Source organism: Prionailurus viverrinus, chromosome A3 (genome assembly GCF_022837055.1).
Source record: "Prionailurus viverrinus isolate Anna chromosome A3, UM_Priviv_1.0, whole genome shotgun sequence".
Lineage (NCBI taxonomy): Eukaryota > Metazoa > Chordata > Mammalia > Carnivora > Felidae > Prionailurus > Prionailurus viverrinus.
Genome location: NC_062563.1, coordinates 24223076 through 24242502, shown reverse-complemented (window position 1 = coordinate 24242502; position 19427 = coordinate 24223076). Strand labels below are relative to the sequence as shown.

Below are 19427 nucleotides of genomic sequence, written 5' to 3'. Positions count from 1 at the left end.
GGACAAGGAGGCAGCCTGAGGATGGGCTCTGGGCAGCAGGCCTATCCCTGGCTACTCGCAGGTGCGGGAGCTGGAGGCTGAGCTCGACGCGGAGCAGAAGAAGCACGCTGAGGCCCTCAAAGGGGTGCGGAAGCACGAGCGCCGGGTCAAGGAGCTCGTGTACCAGGTGTGTGACTAGGTCCGCCACGAGGCGGGTGGGGGTGGGGTGGCCGGAACTGGCCGTCTGGGCAAGATCTAAATCGCCTTTGCCTGCCCAGGCTGAGGAGGACAGGAAGAACCTGGCTCGCATGCAGGACCTGGTGGACAAGCTGCAGAGCAAGGTCAAGAGCTACAAACGCCAGTGTGAGGAGGCGGTGAGTGCACTGGGGTCTGGGCAGCTGGGACTTGGAAGTTGGGAACAACTTCGCCAGATCCAGGCTCCTCAGCCAGAGATGACAGTGAGCAGTCCACTCCCTCTCTTGGCCCTGGATTGCCCATGTTGCCTTTGTGTGCAGGCAAGCTGCCCTGAAAGGGCAGTGATCTAGCTCAGTGACCCCACTGTCTCAGTGGGAAGAGCGATCATTTCCTACCAGCTTTAGCTAGAGACAGGACCCGGCTGTCCTTGAAGGGACCCCATATGCTTTCCCTTCTGTGTGCCTCTGGAAGGACTGCCTTACCCCCGCTTCTTCCTGCCAGGGGCACTGGTGATGGAGAAGGTAGAGGAGCAGTTGACCGGAAGCCAGGCCCCTTTGGGGAATGGGATGGGACCAGACTGACTACCTATCTCAGTTATAAAGGGTGACCAGGAAGGCCCTTTGTGTCCCCAGGAACAGCAGGCCAGTACTAACCTGGCCAAGTACCGCAAGGCCCAGCATGAGTTGGATGATGCGGAGGAACGGGCAGACATGGCAGAAACCCAGGCTAACAAGCTGCGGGCACGGACCCGAGATGCCCTGGGACCCAAGGTGAGAGACTGCCATGGGGCACCCCTTGCCCTCTGCATGGGGGAGGGAGGATGGGAGGGTGAAGCTCACTCAGCTACTCCTGTCCCCTTAGCACAAGGAGTGACACCTGAGCTCTGAAGACGATGCCTGCTGTGTGCCGTCTCCTGCTGCACCCTGAATAAATGCCATGTCTGCAGCTCCAGCTACTTGCCTTCTCCTTTTTTGAGGTTCAGGAGAGCAAAGGAACACACAGTCCCTGGACAAAAGTCAGGTCCACAACAGTCATTTAAAATAAAGTTCTTTAATAGTCTCCATTTAATTGGTTTATTTGTTAATAAATTGGCAACACAAGGAGAGGCCAAGGGTGTGCTCCTAGCCAGGCTCCTGTGTGTGTGGGCTCAGGCAGGAGACACTGCCTTGGGGCAGGGCACAGCCACCCGGTGCCCCAAGGGATGGAAGAAAAGGGTCCCCACTTCTAGGGAAACCCCCTGGGATGAACACAGCGGCCAGTGAGCAAACAGAACCAGAGTCGCTAAAGGAAAACGAGGGAGGGATAGATAGGCAAGGGTGGGGGAAGGCAGCGTCCTCTGGTAGCCCCCACCCCTGCCCGCGGGGGCTCAGAAGCCTTTGCCTGGGTCCAAAGGCCAGAGCAAGCTTGGCTCACAGATTGGAGGAGGGTGCCCGTATCTCCCTCCCCACCCCAGGACTGACAGCCAAGAGACAGGGCAAGAGCTCAGACAGAGCTATTTTTTAAAGTTCCTTTACCTCTCTCTGGGTGGGCTGGGGCCCCAGGGTTCTGAAGGAAGGGTGGGCATAGTATCCCTGTCCTTATGGGGGTCTTGAGGGAACTGAGGTTCCCCAGTGACCTGGGGCCCTTCAGACCCAAGGGCTTCTAGATGCTCCCTCCCCACAAGCTTGTACCTGAAGACCTGGGGCAGAGTTATCGGGGAGGCAGGGGAGGGGAGTGACCAGGCAGGGTGTGTGGCACACGTACCCACGCTCACCCACACTGGCCCTGGCCCAGCAGCCTCCCGCGGCCTGGCCCAAGGTCACTCCTCGGTGAAGTCCCTGTCTATGTCCATGTAGGGCTCCTCAATGTAGCTGACGAGGGCAGAGGGTGACTGGCGGTCTGGGTTCAACAGGATGGACACGGTCTCTTTCCAGTATGAGAAGCTGATGCAGGAGCTCTGGGCAAAGAGGAGAGGGGCTAGGCTAGGACGCCTGGAGGACCCAGGCCGAACCAGGCACCCCGTGGGGAGGGCTGGCAAGGCAACAGAGAGCTACCACACAGCCTAGGCAGAGACCACACCCCCAAGACAGCCCATGGCCTGCCCACTGGGAGGTTGGGGCCGGGCGGGGGGGGGGGGGGGGGCACTCACATTCTCCAGGCAGGTGCTGTCCTTGTCCTTGTGCAGGTAATGCTGCTGCCAGAAGCGCAGCAGGTTGTGGAAGTTGTTGAGTAGGAAGCCGGGGTACTTCTTGCTGTGTTCCATTCGCTGCAGCAGCCGCAGGTACAGGGGCAGCCGCTCTTTCCGCCGGGCCAGCATCAGGATCACCAGGCTGGTATTGAGGCAGCTGACGTTCTCCTGCGAGGCGCCAGGCATGCCATGTTAGGTGCATGCAGGTAGCCCCAGTGGCCCCTGGTGGATCTGGGGTGCCACTGGGCAGGGAGGAGGGCGTCTCGTGCCACGCACTGAGCTGCCCCTGCACAACCCTGAGAGGATAGGGCATGGCGGGCGGGGGTGGGGGGGGTCATCGTCAGTGGTCTAGAGTCCACTCCTCCTCCAGAATCAGTTCAGGCATCACTTCTTCCTGGGAGCTCTGGTTCCCGGAGCTTCCATCCCCAGGGTGGGGCAGGGTGCCCGCATTAGGTGCAGCCACCTCACTTTCTAACTTCTGCTCAGCACTGAGCTGGGAGGGTCTTGGGCTGGTTCACTGTGCAGCCCCAGCCCAGTGCCCTGCCTCGGTAAACGTGTGCTAACTGAAGGAACAAAGAACCACCTCTGAGGGGTTGAGCATTAACCCCATTTTAGAAAAGAGGAGTGTGAAGCTTAGGGAAGGGGCAGCTGCAGTTACTTAGAGAGTAGGAAGTCACATCAAGTCCAATCCCAAAGCCTGCACAGCAGGAGGAGCTCGGAGAGCACTGGACAGGGAGTCAAGAACTCCATGCCAATCCTGACCCATCTGTGACTTCAGAGACCTCTTCCCTCCTCAGGCCCCATCTGTAAAATGGCACACCGGTCCCTCATTGGAAAAAGTCCTCAGAATAGCTGGCGGGGTTTCCTAGGAACCAACAGACGGATCAAGACACATGTCTAGGGCAAAGATGGAACAGATCAACCCCTGGGCTCTGGGATGAGGGAAACTATTTCCAATCTCCCTTCCCCTCCTGCATGTCTGCAGGACCTCTCACCTGGGTCAGTGTCTGCACGTGGATGATGTTGATGAGGCGGAAGAGGAAGGACATCTGTGTGGGCACCTGGGATATGTAGGCAAGCAGGCGGCACTCGGACAGGACCTCAGCAACTGGGGACAGAGGGGCAGAGGTATGACAGCAGGCTCGGAAGTTGGTCTGTGGCTCAGGCCCAGGGACCTGCCCCTCAGGCTTGTAGCCAGGCCCCACTGGGGTCCTGACTTTGGAGATGGGAGCCCCCACCATGAAAGCAACACAGGAAAGGCCGGATGCAGCAGGAACAAATGTCCAGCTGTGCTGCCACCCAGGCTGAGCCTGCATTCTCATTACACCCCCCCAGGAGTTTACCACCACTTTTCCTTCAGTCCCTTGCGGGGTCCTCCTCTCTGAGGCCTCCCTCCCTCAGGCTTCACCATCTCGATCCCTCTATTCCCAGGCGATTCCAGGCAAGAGAGGAAGGGTGTTCAGTTTTCTGCATTCCATTTGCACAATAGTTTCTTTACTTTTATTAAAATCTACATGTTCATTAAAGGAAGCACGGATGATAGAGAAAAGTCAAAGCGCCAAGAAAATCTCCCAGAGAGCCATAACCTGGACCCCAGCCATGTGGGCATTTGGTGCTACTTCTGGCCGTTTTGTCTCCTTGCTAGATGCTGGGTGTCTGGCACCACTGTGGCCACACTGGGCCGATTCACCCTGGCACTGTGGCCTTTCCTTACCTTTCATGTCCACCTGATTTTCGAACCGGTCCAGCGACAGTGTGACGCAGCGCACCAGCATGTTGGAGTCCACCAGAGAGCTGTTGATCTGCTTCAGGAACACCTGGAACTGCAGCAGAGGTCCAGCTCAGGCGGGTGGTGGTAGGCTCCCACTGAAGGTGGCCATGGTCCAGGGTGGGCACTGGCCGCACAGGGCCCCTATCCACCCAGGCCCAGCTGTGTCTCAAGACTGAGGCCCAGACAAGCCGGGTGGCCAGCCCCCCAACAGGAGCTCGAGCCAGGGCCGACGGCAAGCCCAGGGTTTTCTACACTGATGATGGGCGCTGGACTCCCCTCATGTTCACTTCAACTAGTTTGCACTGGGTTTCTATCAAACACACCCCGTGAGGCTCACATACCGGGCCCGATCCTGACCTTCTGGGGCTCATCGTGTCACCCACCACCTGCATCAGAGCCATTTTCACAGCCCACCTGCTCCCACCCTCACCCCTGCCCACAAGTAGCTGAGACGGTCACCCCCGTATACCCAGGGTCCAGCACAGAACCAGCACAGTGCAGAGGTGAATGGCCATTCGCTGAAGCCGGCCCACTGACTCCCCAGTATTCTCCAATTTCAAACCAGCACCCAAAGACTGGGAAGGACCGGGGCTCCAAGATAACTTCTGAATGATGCAGCAAACCCCATGGAGCCTGGGTTAGTCTTACCTTTGCATCAGTGTTGATATATTTATTAAATCTCTTGAATGCATCAACATTGAACTTCATCAACTCCCCCAGAAGGTCAAAGTAACTCTGGAGCACATCCCTCGACTTGCACTCGCTGTCCACGATGCAGTACAGGATGTGCTGGGGTGGGAGAGGACAGGATGAAGGCAGGAAGGTGGCTGAGCCCTGGGGCCAAGAAGCAGATGTGGCTGCCGCCCCCAGGCTGTGCTCAACCAAGCTGCCCACTGTCTGCCTCCCACCAGGGCCTCGCACGTAGCTCAGACCACATGACATTTGCTTTGAGTTAAGCATCCACGTCAGTTGATGGAACTCGTTCCCCTGTCTAGATTCTCATCTGAGGATGCTGGGCACTCCAAGGGCAGGGCCAGGCATGACACACCTCACCAGGAGGCTGGGGGTGGGTTGAGGTGTGCAGTCATGACCTCTTGCTTGCCCGGGGCTCTCCAGCCGGCAGGAGAGGGGAGCCGTCTCCAGAAGTAACAATGGCCACTGCCTGAGCACTGAGGCCATTCAAGTAACTGAAGCACAGGACTTAAGGGCACAGGACACATTTTGACCCCATGGTTTGTCTTTATATTTATGAATAAGAAAGTTTATACCAAAATCAATGAATTTTCATCAGGAACAAAAGCCAGTTTAACTCTTACAATAGAGTTTTCTACAATAAACTGTTTCCATTTTTCATTGGCATTTTCCTGAAGTTATGCTGATTTAGATCAATACCTTATGGATTTTACAATTCATGGGTCAGTTTCTTGTTTGTATCCTTTTTTTTTTTTTTTAAACCAATGATATCTCTGGCCACTTTGTTCCCTGCCTTTTGTAAATTTTGCTTTTTCTGCAGACCACTTTACAATAAAGGGGAACTGACTTTTGGTCAACAGCAAAATATCCTCAGGGTCAAAAGGCCTTGCTGGGTAACTACAGACTCTTACACTCTTCCATGGCCACCCCCCAGATCCCTCAATCATCTGTTAAGCACCTAAGGAACCCACACTTGGAAACTCAGGGGAAGTCCCAGGACAACTGCACTGGCATTTCAAAATAGAGATTTGGTCTGCTCCTGACCAGCTGTCTAAGTCTCAGGAAGGAGAACAATGCATGGGGCTAGGGGGAGAACGGGACACCCAACACCCTGGCTCCTCCAGGCTATTACCTCCAGAAGGCCTCGCTTCAGCAGGAACATCTGGTCTGCATAGGAGGTGGTCCCTCGGAGGAAACTCTCCACAGCCCGGGCTTGCCAAAACCTGCGACCCAAATGTTGACCCCTGGCCCAGGTGGCTAAGGCTGCCCTCTTCTGGCCCATATTCCATTCACCAAGGGGGCTGGGAGATGTTTGCTGTCTTGCTTTATTCGACATTCACTGAACATCTCCTAGGCGTCAGGCCTCATACTAGGCACTGGGGACATAGCAATCAATAGTCCTTATCCTCATGGAACTGACAGCTCAGTGGGGAACTGTCATCTATTTGGTTCTGTCTGGAAGAAGCTGTGTCTCAGAGAAGACGGATCCAGGATTAGAGAGAGGGCTGGCTACAGTAAGTCACATACGAAAATACACTCTAGCTTTGCCCCTTCAGAAGAATAGAAGGACAATGGAAAGTGGTGCTGAGAGTACATGAGGGAACCTGACAGATCTGTACAGATGGGCCACTGAGCTCACTTCTGATGGGCTGTCATAGAGAAGAAGTGGCCCTGAGGGTGGGGGGTAGAGCTGGGATCAATGAGGGGAAGACTGGACAAGGCAGGCTGAGTTGACAGGGGGCACATGTGGACACGAACCTATTGGTAGATCACACCCAGCCCTGACCAATGCCTCCCTTACCCGCTACTTCTGTCCACAGCCTTCACAACTCATCTTAGGTGAGCCAGAGGAGCTCTGGGGAGCCCTCCCTGTCCACCTCCCCCCACTCAGCCCCCAGCTGGATAAGGAGCTTTCCTTTGTTCCCAAGCCCCTGGGGCAGGTCCTGGCTCTATTTCTTTCCACACTGCACTCCAACAGGTTTCTTTACACGCCTGTTTCCCACAACCCAGGGAACTCCACGGGCAGGGGCTGCAGCTATTTCCTACCATCTGTCCAGCGCCAGCACAGAGTAGGTGCTTGGTGAATGCTTGGTTAGTCCCTAAAATATACTGCTGGGATGCAGCAGAAGTTCATGCACACTTGTGGAGTCCTCCCTCCACAGAGGGAGACCCCCTCCCCCCCAGACTAGTCGGATATCCACAGCAGAAGCTGGTAGCCACATGAGGTGTTTCTAACCACTCGAGAGAAACACTTGGCTCCTGGACCCTTCAGGAGTGGCAGGTGCCTGTCCCCAGACCTACCTGAATGATGATTCGGCTGGCTCCTTCTTCATGACCTGCAGCAGACGAGTTAATAAGCCCCTCTTCCCATCACACACCAAACTCCTGAAACAAAACAGGTACATCAGTGGCAGACCTGAGGCTGACAGGGCCAAGTTCCACTTGGCCAAGGGATTGCTATCTTGGGGCCCTGGGGTTGGGTCTCTCTGCCGGTTTAGGTGGGTGAAAAAACCTGGGACATTTCCAAACCTGCAGAATGCCCCCCAGGTCCATCTGTGTCCAGAGGACTCCAAGGACTCCTGCAGTCTTAGAACTGAACTCACACCACATCTCAGGCCAGCTTTCCCTTCCCAGACTCACTGGTGAGTGATCAGAGGCCAGAAAAACCCAGAGTCAGTGCTCAGAACCGCTGGAGGGCTGTTTACACCAAAGCGAGTTTGAAATGCCAGGACAGAGTCTACCAGATGGGGCAAAGTCTGTGCCAATAGGGTGAGAGAGGGAGTACCCTGGCCCCCACGTTCAGCTCCGCTGGCTTTGGACAAGTCCCTGTGCCTCTGGGCCTCAGCTTGCTGGTCTAGGAAGCAAGATGTTCGATGAGGAAATGGGCTGCATCATGGGGAACAGATGGCCAAGCAGGCAGGGATTCTGAGCCCTTAAACTCCCTCTTCAAATAGAACAGCTCTACTTTTATCCCCTCCAGACATTACGGACTATGCACGATTTTATTTGAACAGATTTCTCTTGCTTTAAAAAAAAAAAAAAAAAAATAGAGCCTGGGAATTATGACTTCTGTTGCTGGTTATAGTCCTCCCTGCCCTGACCCTCAGGAACCTGTGAGCTCCCTGCTGGTCAGAAGGTGGCACGAACATAATCCAGCTAATGGGACTTATCACAGGGCAAGAAGCATGTCAGCAAAGGTGAGTGACAAAGGAGTGGGCAGAACACATGTGACTTTTGGCAGATGACCTCTCCAAACCCCTGCTCCCCACTCTGTAAAGTGGAGATGATGATGGCACCTCCCTCCCATGGCTGCTGTGCGGCCCCAGTGAGGTAATGCAGGTGACATGAGGACAGTGCGTGACACCCAGGAGCCCTCAGGACATCGGAGCTACATGTGAAAGAGAAAGGATAAGTACCAGACCCGTGGGCACTCATCTGTGAACCCGGGGGCACGCAGGCAGCCAGGGCGGGCTGTGGGCCAGAGCTGCATGCCACCCACCTGTCCGTGTTGAGGACGGCTTCCACCTCAGGGATGTTGGCCTTGAGAGAGATGGCACTGAGTTCGTTCAGCTCCTGGTTATTGAGCAGCAGGTACTTGTTCCTGCAACAAATGGATTGGAAGGGGTAAAGGACAGGCACCAGGCTAGTTCCCTTCTTGCCCACTTCCTGTGGTGAGAGCCAGAGAATCTCCCAGGTATCCTCGCCTGCCATCACTTGCTCCTGAGGCGGCAGAAGGGCACAGGCGAAGGGAGTCTCCCTGGCTCCCTCCCCTGCCCCTTTGCCTGCCACAGTCACTAACAAGGCCCATTCCCTCAGCATTTCCAGGCCTTTTGTTTGCCACTGAACATTTTTTTTTTTTAATGTCTCTTTGAGAAAGAGAGTGAGAACAAGCATGCCTACACACAAGTGGGGGATGGGTAGAGAGAGAGGGAGAAAGAGGATCCCAGGCAGGCTCTGCACTATCAGTGGAGAGCCCGATATGGGGCTCGAACTCACAAACCTCAAGATCATGACCTGAGCTGAAGTCGGACTGAGCTACCCAGGCGCCCCACCACTGAACATTTCCTTTTGCTTTCTCAAAGGCACATCCAACTTGGTGATGTCCAAATCAAACTCAGCATTTTGCTTCTCAAACCTGGCTCTATTCTAGCATTCCCACAGGGGCCTGAGGCAGCTAAGACACTCCCTCCTGCGCCCTTCATCTTTAGGCCTGGCGTCACCCAAGCCACGTGGACAGAAGCAGCTTCCTAAATGGTCTCCCCCAGGAACTGATTCAACACACAGCACCCAGAGAGATCTTTAGAAAATGGGACTCTGACCAGGTCACTCTACTGTCAAAAACACCCCCACAATTTCACAAGCTTTAGACTATATAAAATCTAAGCCCAAGAATTTGACTGACAAGGTCCTGTGGCTGAGCCACCAACCACTTTCACAGCCTATGGGCCAAGCCCCTCTTCTTTACATCGTTCGCCACACTGGCCTTCTTGAACACACGGTGCTCCACCCTGCAGGAGATTCTGCACACACCATTACTTCTGGAACAGACCCTCACTCTTCCTTTTCACCCACTTTACCACTACCGACCCTTCAGGTTTCAGCTGACAAGTTGCTTCTGCAGGGAAGAGCTCCCGACTACCCTCTGGCCAGTTCAAGGCCCCTATCAAATGTTCTCTTACAGAAGCATGCTCCCTCCCTCTGAATACCATCTCAATCTGTCACTGTGCACCGGGTGGTGTGACTCTGATTAATGTCCCTCCTCCCTTCCAGGACCGTACCCTTCACACGACCAAGGGTCACGGCTAATTTCACCCATCACTGTCTCCCCAGAGCCTAACAGTGCCTAACACATACAAGTGCTCAGATTTAATAAAAGTCTGATGAAAGTTAGGGACCCACTTCCTCAGAAAAAAAGTACACATTCAGAACATACTGGTGCCATTTTTTAGAGTGTTCACATACTTTCTGGAGCTTAAGTCCTTCAGACAAAGAGCCTCTGAAAGAGGATGGTCAACATGATCCAGACAAAAGTAGCCAAGTGGAGGCCCTTGGCCACATTTGTCCTCAGGCACTTTCTGGTAGCTTACACAATGTTTCAAAAGAATTTAAGTCAATGTTTAAAACCAGGATCTTCCACATAAATCTTAATTTCTAGCTTCCCTTGGGGGAAAAAAATCAGAAGCTATGTAACAGCGGGCCCAGTTTCCTGTATACCAGCGGTAGGCAAGAGCTAAGCAGTAACTGCCCGTGTGTTCCAGCTCACGAAAGTCCTTCCATCCCACCCCTTACCCTTGCCATAATGTCTCCCCAGTGCCAAGGTCAAGGGGTCAGCTGCTATTCATCCCTCCCCCGGCACTGTTTTCCTTAGAGCAGAGAATCACTCTCTTGTGAATTCTCCACTGAAGGTAGAAAAATGAAAAATGAGAGGGCAGAATGCGGCTTCAAAAAAATGGAAGAGGGTACATCTCCTTGTGCAGGTGAAGAATATTCCACCTGTTCAATAAGCAAATACTCAGCCCACTTTGCCCACCTGAGGTCCCTGTGAAGGGCCAAGCTGTCCATTCCTGGTTCGGAGGGACAGACAGTTGAGGGATGTATTGACTCCAAGGGTAACAAGGAGCCAGCAACTCTGTACTCCCTTCCTGAGGTGGCAGTGAGGGCTCAGGGGAAGATTGGCACAGGGCCTGGCACAAAGGAAGGGCCGCATGAACGGCAGCTCTTATTACAGTATTGTCAAAGTGTAGCCACACGTGGTAACCATGTGACAGCTGCCCTCACAGCTGCCAGGTCCTCCGGAGCTGAGGTCTGAGACAGGGGAGAAGCCCTTGCAACAACTGTCCTTCCAAAGACAGCTCGTACTTACTCGTGGTGGTCACTGAAACTCTGGAGAAGCCTCAAGAACTGTATCTTCAAGGTGATGTCCTAAAACACATATGCATCCTTGATGTTAAAACCATCACCACAACGTTCCCAATGAAAATAAAACATTCTGGTGAGAGCCTGGATGTGTCGCTTTGCTTCTCTGAGCCTCTGTCCTCACACACAATGAGGACTTTTCTATAGTCAGAAACTCTTTGCTGACTTCCACAACTGGCCAATAAGAGATTAAGCTGCTATGGACCCTTCCTGCTATCCCCCGCTTCCACCTACATGTTGAATAAAAAATAACTAAAATTCTTTTAAACGTGAGGCTAACTTCGTAAGAAAGGAAAATCCACAGGAATCAGAAATGAAGAAAGGACTGCGTTCAAAGCAGTGAGCACAAGAGCAGATGGTCAGCAGCTCTGGGTGGGATGGAGAAGTGGGAATGACATTTACTCATGCCAGGGCTTGGGTTTAATGCCCTGCAGGGACTAGACAGAACCCTGTGCCCATGTAAAGCCTGGTAAGCATGTACACTTGGTGAAACAAGGGTGAGAAAAACCCCACTTATCAGCCCAGGGAGCTGGCAAAGATGCCTGTTTCTGCCCGGGTGCTACTGGTGGTGAAGGGGAGCCCCCCGAAGAGAAATCTGGCACTCAACATGAAAACTTGCCCTGTGGCACTTACTCATAAAGAACCTGGCAGACAAAAGCAAGTGTTCTGAAGAAATACTTCCAGAGGCAAGGCTACATTCCAGAACACGAGGTCACATTCCACCCTGAGGGGAATATGAAGATTCAAATGCAAGTATTAGCATCCCATGAGCAATCCAAGACCATAAAAAAAGTATGTTACAAGTAATGAACATTAACATAACAAATAAAGACCAAGTTGTTTTTGACAAAGAACCAGATGTCTCAAAATGCAGAATACATTCAACTTGAAATTAAAAATTCGGATGATGGGCTGAGAGGCAAATTGGACAAGGCCAGAGAAGAACAGTAAGCTGGAAGGTCAGGCACTGTGGGAAGTCCCCAGAACATGGCACAGAGACCAGGGAGAGCCTATGGCACTGATGGCCGTGTGTGGCACTTCAAAGTCCCAGAGCACTGTCCTCCTGATGCTGGTGATCAAGCCTCCACATGGCCCACAAGGACAGTGGGCAAGGGAGTGTGACCTTCCTCCTGCAAAAAACAGGCTCAGAGATTCAGCGACTCGTTCAAGCTCTCCCAGCAAACTGAGTGGCATAGAGGCCTCCTGACTCCCAGTTCAGTACTCTCTCCAGTGCACCATAAGAGAGACCAAGTAGAGGTGAGCCTCTGACTCCTTTAAAAAAGAAAGCACCCTAAAGCCCTTTCTGGCCACAGACCATTGGTGGTACATGCTCTCAAGAGGGCAAAACCTACCACCAGTAGATGTGCAACAGTGTGGGGCTGCATACAGATCAAGGGGAAGCCTGCCACTAGGTAACAGAGAGGCTTTCTGGAGGGAAAGCCTCCTGGGAGCGCCCTGTCCTAGAGGTTTGCACGAGGAAGCTGACAGAGGGCCTCAGAAGGGATTTCTGCACAGGTGGAGGGGTGGGGTCAGACCCTTCTCAAGGCAGCTTCCACTTAAGGGATCATATAGACTAGGACTTTATTTCTACTCTTTCAAAAAATGAGATTTCAAAGGGTCAACAGCAGTCCTGGAAACAAGTACTCCTGGCAAATAAAGCCCATGTGTTGCCACGTTCCCCAGCTCACCGGGCTACAGTCACAGTTCTGGTTGTGACCATGGAGGACAAGGGCAGATGCTGAGTGCTTCCTCCAAATCAGCTTGTCGAACAAATTATTGAGCCCGGGGATCAGCTTGAACTCTGCGATCATTCTGTGAACCTGGATGGGGTAGGAAGGCAAAAAAGCATTACAACAAACGTGCTGTGAAGATCCATCAAAATCTCCTGCTCGGCACGTTCTAAACAATCTTTGAGGATGAAGAAAGCAACAGTCAGTAGGGACTGTGGAGGTTTAAATGAAATACCTCACTTAGCCACCCCTCTCCACACTCCCACTATGCACAGACACACTTTTGCACTCTACTCACAGATCCCCACAATACTCCTGGAGTCATACTGTATGGTGGGTCCTCTTTTAAGAACACAAGTTTTGGGGCGCCTGGGTGGCGCAGTCGGTTAAGTGTCCGACTTCATCCAGGTCACGATCTCGCGGTCCGTGAGTTCGAGCCCTGTGTCGGGTTCTGGGCTGATGGCTCAGAGCCTGGAGCCTGCTTCCGATTCTGTGTCTCCCTCTCTCTCTGCCCCTCCCCCGTTCATGCTCTGTCTCTCTCTGTCCAAAAATAAATAAACGTTGAAAAAAAAATTAAAAAAAAAAAAGAACACAAGTTTTGGATTCAGGGAGTCCTGGGTTTGACAAGCAGCTCCAACACATACGAACTTAATAACCTTAATCAAATTTCTTAATTTGTTTGTTCTTAGTTTGTTTCCTACTCATATCATTAAAGTATAAATACCCCTCATGCTTCAGAGTAGGAATAGATTTCAACTAGAGACAAGATAAACATATTTAAAAGATGTAAACCCTAAATATCCTAGAAAAATCTATGCAAAGATTTAAAAAAAATTTTTTTCTTAACGTTTATTTATTATTGAGAGACAGAGTGAGACAGAGCATGACCATGGGAGGGGCAGAGAGAGGAGGAGACACAGAATCCGAAGCGGGCTCCAGGCTCTGAGCTGTCAGCACAGAGCCCGACGCGGGGCTCGAACGCACAAACTGCGAGATCATGACCTGACCCGTAGTCGGACGCTCAACCGACTGAGCCACCCAGGTGCCCCTGCAAAGATTTTTGTAAACGACCATACGAGAAAGATTTTCTAAAATATTAAGTATACCTAGAAGCCAAAAGAGAAGACCGTTCAATTCAATCATATAAACCTTTAAAAATTCTCTGTGGCAAAATTCACAATAAGCAAAGTCGTTAAGTCAAATAGGAAAATGGAGAACATAGTGGCAATCTCACATCATAGGCAAAAAGCTAATTTCTTCTGTAAGGAATCCTACAAATCTCTTAAACAAAAAGACCAACCTTACAGAAAAAATGGGCAAAGGTTACAGACAGGAAAATGCAAGACATTCTTCAATATATGAAAGTATTCAGCCTCACTTATAATACTAAAAGAAATTCAAATCACAATGAATTTTTCGCTTTCTCAGGTTAGCAGAGAACAAAGCTTAATAATACTGTGCTGGAGAGCTGGGCCTCAGGCACGGTCACTCACTACTGGTGAGAGGGCATTTGACGAACTGCCTGCAGAAGAAGATCATTTCGGTGAGATCTCTAAAATCTACAAATGCATATTCCCTTTGGCCAGCAATTCTACTTTCAGGAATTTATTCTCAGATCCACATACTAAATGACATATGTGTAAAGTTACTCACTAAAGAACAGCAGCACTATTTGCAATACCAAAAAAATAGATATAACCTATACTTCCCGTCAGTGGGTATTAGTTGTGTAAACCTTGGCATATCCATTCAGTGGGGTATAAGGTACCAGAAAAAAGATTGAGGTCTTTCACACATAGTGAATTAAACATTTACCAAGATACAATATCAAAAAAGCAAATATGTACATGCTATATTAGTCACTGTGTTAAAAAAAAATGAGAGGAATATATTTGCTTTTATAAGCATAAAATGTCTCTAGAAGGATACATGAATAACTGGTAAAAATTAGATGCTTCATGGAAGAACCAGAATATCCAGGATCAGAGGAGAGAAAGGCTTCATTCATGCTTGTTTACATTTTTTTTTTTTTTTAACATTTATTTACTTTTGAGAGACAGAGCATGAGCAGGGAAGGGGCAGAGAGAGGAGACATAGAATCTGAAGCAGGCTCCAAGCTGTCAGCACAGAGCCTGATGCAGGGCTTGAACTCACAAACCACAAGTTCATGACCTGAGCCAAAGTTGGACACTTAATGAGCCACCCAGGCGCCCCGCTTATTTACACATTTTAATAAAGAACTATGTGAATTATTTACCTATCAAAAAATATGTATGTATATATATATATTTACCTAAAACAAAGTTATTACTACTTCTTCTCAGGGCTCTTATAAGGACAAAGCTAGAAAATGTATGTAAAGTCCTGAGCACAGGATCAGTGCTTACTGATTCCCATTCTACAAGGGAAAGGGGAAGTTTAGCAGGACAGATGGCCAAGGCAGTGGTGGAAATGTCGGCCTAACTCAAGGGTTCTTATCCTAAAGCCTGTCGTTCAGGCCTACCACAGGTGTGCATTTATTTATTTATTTAAATTTTTTTTTTTTTTTTTTTTTTTTTTTTTTTTTTTTTTTTTTTTTTTTAACGTTTATTTATTTTGGGACAGAGAGAGACAGAGCATGAACGGGGGAGGGGCAGAGAGAGAGGGAGACACAGAATCGGAAACAGGCTCCAGGCTCTGAGCCATCAGCCCAGAGCCTGACGCGGGGCTCGAACCCACGGACCGCGAGATCGTGACCTGGCTGAAGTCGGACGCTTAACCGACTGTGCCACCCAGGCGCCCCTATTTATTTAAATTTTTTAAAAAAATGTTTATTTTTGAGAGAGAGACAGAGCACGGGAGGGGCAGAGAGGGAGACAGAATCCAAAGCAGGCTCCGGGCTCCGAGTTGTCAGCATAGAGCCCAACACGGGGCTCAACCCCACGAAGAGTGAGATCATGACGTGAGGCAAAGTCAGATGCTTAACCGACTGAGCCACCCAGGTGCCCGGGTGTGCATTTATCTCAGGAGGCCAAAACTGAACAAAGCTGTGACTCTGGACAATGTTCTTTGAACCTGAGTCCCCTGATGGAAAATGAGAGCTAGTGAAGACGCTGAAAGGATTCAATGAGGTAATGTGGCCCAAATGCAGGGCCTGACTTTACACGAAGTGCTGTATTGATTGTTTACATGAGCACTGGAGAAATGGAACTTAGGACATCTGGGGAGAGTGACTTCAATTTAACCAAGACTGGTCAGAGAACTTGGCCTGAATGTACAACAAAAAGGCCACTCTAAGGAGGAACCTTCTGGGAGGCCTGGCCGGGGAACCCCTTTTCCTTGCTGTCCCAGCCTCGATGAGGCCTGTGGATCCATGTCCCCACAGCGCCGGCATACGGCAGAACGCAGTCAATGCTGACTGTGCTCCTGAGGACATGCCAGCAGAACACTGGTTCTCAGGTGGGCAGCATCCTGAGGCCAGCCTGTGGTCCCTCCAAGGCAGCAGCAGCAGTAATCATACAGGTTAACCAGAGAAACCAATGACTGATTCATAAAGACTTGGGAACAGGAAGGCTGCTCAGGGAGCAGGGAACGGTCATGAGGGACAGAAAGTAGATGGCTCTACTGATGCCTGGAACCTGAGAGCACAGCCCTTTTTGTACCCTGGTTTCCTCAAGTATCAAGTGAGGGGAGAGGTGGTCACCACTTCTTTTTATAACTTACCAAATACCCCAAAATTCAAATGTGAATAACTGTGAAAAAAGATAAAAGCACTGAACACATGTAGGGCACAGCGACGTAATCATTTCGTAACAAATGTATTCCATATTGGAGTAAGGAGCTTCAATGCCGTGGAGGTCAGGGTGGGGCTTCATCCAGGGTCCTGGTTTTAAATACCAACTGCATGCTGACAACCTCCATGGTTCTAGCCCCGGGTCTGACCTCTGCCCTAACTCCAGGTGCAGGTAATCCGGGTGCCGATTCTGAGAGACACCTCAAACCTAACTTGTTCAAACTGAATTCCCTGCCCTTCTCTCTACGCCTCCGTTCCTCTCCCCTAACTTCTAACCCACAGTCTTAACCATCTCAGTAAATGGCCAATCCATCCTCCCACCTGCTTGGGCCAAAAACCTTAGAAGTTGTCAAAGAAGTCACCCTTAATCCCCCTCTCATGCCCACATCCAAACTATCAGCAAATTCTACCTGTTCTACCTTCAGAATATATCCAGACTGTAAGCACTTCTTGAGACTCCCCTCCACCAATATGCTTAGTCCTGGCTACTATCATCTCTTTCACAAGGCTGCCAGAGGGGTGGCTTCCCAATCACTCAGAGTAAACACCCACGTCCTTAAAATGGCCTGTGAAACCCAGATGGGATCCTCACCCCTCCCCTCATTGATCATTCCAGTCCATGCCCCTGCTTCCCTACTATTCTACCAACCCACTGGGCATGTTCGCACCTCAGGACTCGCTCCCTCTACCTGGCAGGCTGCCTCAGGGATCAGCGTGCATGGCCCTCTCACTTTCTTCATGACACTGCTATGCTGGATGTCATCTTTGCAGTGAGTCTTCTCCCTGGCTACGCTATCCAAAACTGCTCCTCACTTGTAAGATGGGGATAACTTCACCTATCTCGCACGGAGCTGCTATGATGGTCCAGGGTCTGACTCAAAAAGGAGCTTAAGTGGCACAAAAACAGACACATAGACCAATGGAATAGAATAGAAACCCCAGAACTAGACCCACAAACGTATGGCCAACTCATCTTTGACAAAGCAGGAAAGAACATCCAATGGAAAAAAGACAGCCTCTTTAACAAATGGTGCTGGGAGAACTGGACAGCAACATGCAGAAGGTTGAAACTAGACCACTTTCTCACACCATTCACAAAAATAAACCCAAAATGGATAAAGGACCTGAATGTGAGACAGGAAACCATCAAAACCTTAGAGGAGAAAGCAGGAAAAGACCTCTCTGACCTCAGCCGTAGCAATCTCTTACTCGACACATCCCCAAAGGCAAGGGAATTAAAAGCAAAAGTGAATTACTGGGACCTTATGAAGATAAAAAGCTTCTGCACAGCAAAGGAAACAACCAACAAAACTAAAAGGCAACCAACGGAATGGGAAAAGATATTTGCAAATGACACAGCGGACAAAGGGCTAGTATCCAAAATCTATAAAGAGCTCACCAAACTCCACACCCGAAAAACAAATAACCCAGTGAAGAAATGGGCAGAAAACATGAATAGACACTTCTCTAAAGAAGACATCCGGATGGCCAACAGGCACATGAAAAGATGTTCAGAGTCGCTCCTTATCAGGGAAATACAAATCAAAACCACACTCAGATATCACCTCACGCCAGTCAGAGTGGCCAAAATGAACAAATCAGGAGACTATAGATGCTGGAGAGGATGTGGAGAAACGGGAACCCTCTTGCACTGTTGGTGGGAATGCAAATTGGTGCAGCCGCTCTGGAAAGCAGTGTGGAGGTTCCTCAGAAAATTAAAAATAGACCTACCCTATGACCCAGCAATAGCACTGCTAGGAATTTATCCAAGGGATACAGGAGTACTGATGCATAGGGCCACTTGTACCCCAATGTTCATAGCAGCACTCTCAACAATAGCCAAATTATGGAAAGAGCCTAAATGTCCATCAACTGATGAATGGATAAAGAAATTGTGGTTTATATACACAATGGAGTACTACGTGGCAATGAGAAAAAATGAAATATGGCCTTTTGTAGCAACGTGGATGGAACTGGAGAGTGTGATGCTAAGTGAAATAAGCCATACAGAGAAAGACAGATACCATATGGTTTCACTCTTATGTGGATCCTGAGAAACTTAACAGGAACCCATGGGGGAGGGGAAGGAAAAAAAAAAAAAAGAGGTTAGAGTGGGAGACAGCCAAAGCATAAGAGACTCAAAAACTGAGAACAAACTGAGGGTTGATGGGGGGTGGGAGGGAGGAGAGGGTGGGTGATGGGTATTGAGGAGGGCACCTTTTGGGATGAGCACTGGGTGTTGTATGGAAACCAATTTGACAATAAATTTCATATATTAAATAAATAAATAAATAAATAAATAAATAAAGGTTAAAAAAAAAGATAAAATTATACTTGCCTAGGAATGAAAAAAAAAAAAAAAAAAGGAGCTTAAGGACTGTTGAGTGCCCCCCGCCAACTGCTCACCTTTTTTTCATCCACAGGGCAATGATTAGTCAGCAGGAGAGGACTAGTTCTCATCTATCCTGAAGAGGAATGCTACTTCCAGAGCTCTCTTTCTCCCCCTGTAGGTTATAGGCCCTTGCTCCTTCAACCCCAGCACATGCGGAGCCCCAATAGCTGTCTAGTTTTTGTAACTGATACAGCTCCCAGCTCTGGCCCACCACCCTGAGCCCCCATCGGACTGGCAACTCTTCTAGTGCATCTACAGGGCAGTCGTCCTGTCACAAAAACCCTTTCTTCTTCATATTCACAAGGTCAGGTAACATGGCCAAGCAACCAGCTATGCCCTGGGCACCAATGCTCTGCCCAGAAATGCTGCCCACAGCAAGGTATGGTAGAAAGACTATGGACTCTGGAATGAGACTGGCTTCCTGATATGTAAACAGAGATGAGGAGAACAACCCCTGCACTTTGCTGGGCTGGAGTGACAGCCTAATGGAGTACTTGATGCCCCACAAGTGCCCGGGACGTGTTCTGAGACGTGTGGGAGGGGGGGCTCACCTGGTTTCGCTGACGCCCCATCAGAAGCACGCAGAGAACATAGAGCACTTCCAGTTTGTACATGATCTCATGCATGATCTTCATTGACTGAGGCAGCTGGGTCCTGGTGGAAGTGTGAGGCAGGCCATTCTCCTCAGAAGCCCCTGGAGGAGGGAACACAATGGAGGCTGAGACAGCCACCAGGAGAGAGGGTTGAAACACTGCTTGTAAGGAAACATGTTTCTGCTCCTCAAACCAGCTCTGGACAGACTTGAGGTAACA

The 19427-nt window shown here is 50.3% G+C and overlaps 2 protein-coding genes across 5 annotated transcripts in view; one reads left to right on the top strand and one right to left on the bottom strand.

The window, feature by feature from the left end:
• Positions 1-1231, top strand: part of MYH7B (myosin heavy chain 7B) — a 43571-nt gene extending 42340 nt beyond the window's left edge. For all 3 annotated transcript variants that reach the window (XM_047851924.1, XM_047851922.1, XM_047851923.1), the window contains 4 exons: positions 62-166; positions 258-353; positions 807-944; positions 1036-1231. In XM_047851924.1, the coding sequence (XP_047707880.1) occupies positions 62-166; positions 258-353; positions 807-944; positions 1036-1047 (351 nt within the window). In that variant the 3' untranslated portion in view covers positions 1048-1231. The remainder of the gene's footprint in view (positions 1-61; positions 167-257; positions 354-806; positions 945-1035) is intronic.
• The window catches only part of TRPC4AP (transient receptor potential cation channel subfamily C member 4 associated protein), a 71981-nt gene continuing 53762 nt past the window's right edge, over positions 1209-19427 (bottom strand). Inside the window, exons 9-19 of one of the 2 annotated variants that reach the window (XM_047851926.1) lie at positions 19167-19333; positions 12410-12541; positions 10669-10727; positions 8305-8406; positions 7107-7190; positions 5938-6028; positions 4761-4901; positions 4056-4164; positions 3337-3449; positions 2303-2509; positions 1209-2110 (exon numbers count right to left, since the gene is read on the bottom strand). In XM_047851926.1, coding sequence (XP_047707882.1) covers positions 1973-2110; positions 2303-2509; positions 3337-3449; positions 4056-4164; positions 4761-4901; positions 5938-6028; positions 7107-7190; positions 8305-8406; positions 10669-10727; positions 12410-12541; positions 19167-19333 — 1343 coding nt within the window. In that variant the 3' untranslated portion in view covers positions 1209-1972. The remainder of the gene's footprint in view (positions 2111-2302; positions 2510-3336; positions 3450-4055; positions 4165-4760; positions 4902-5937; positions 6029-7106; positions 7191-8304; positions 8407-10668; positions 10728-12409; positions 12542-19166; positions 19334-19427) is intronic. The other variant, XM_047851927.1, reaches the window with a different exon arrangement.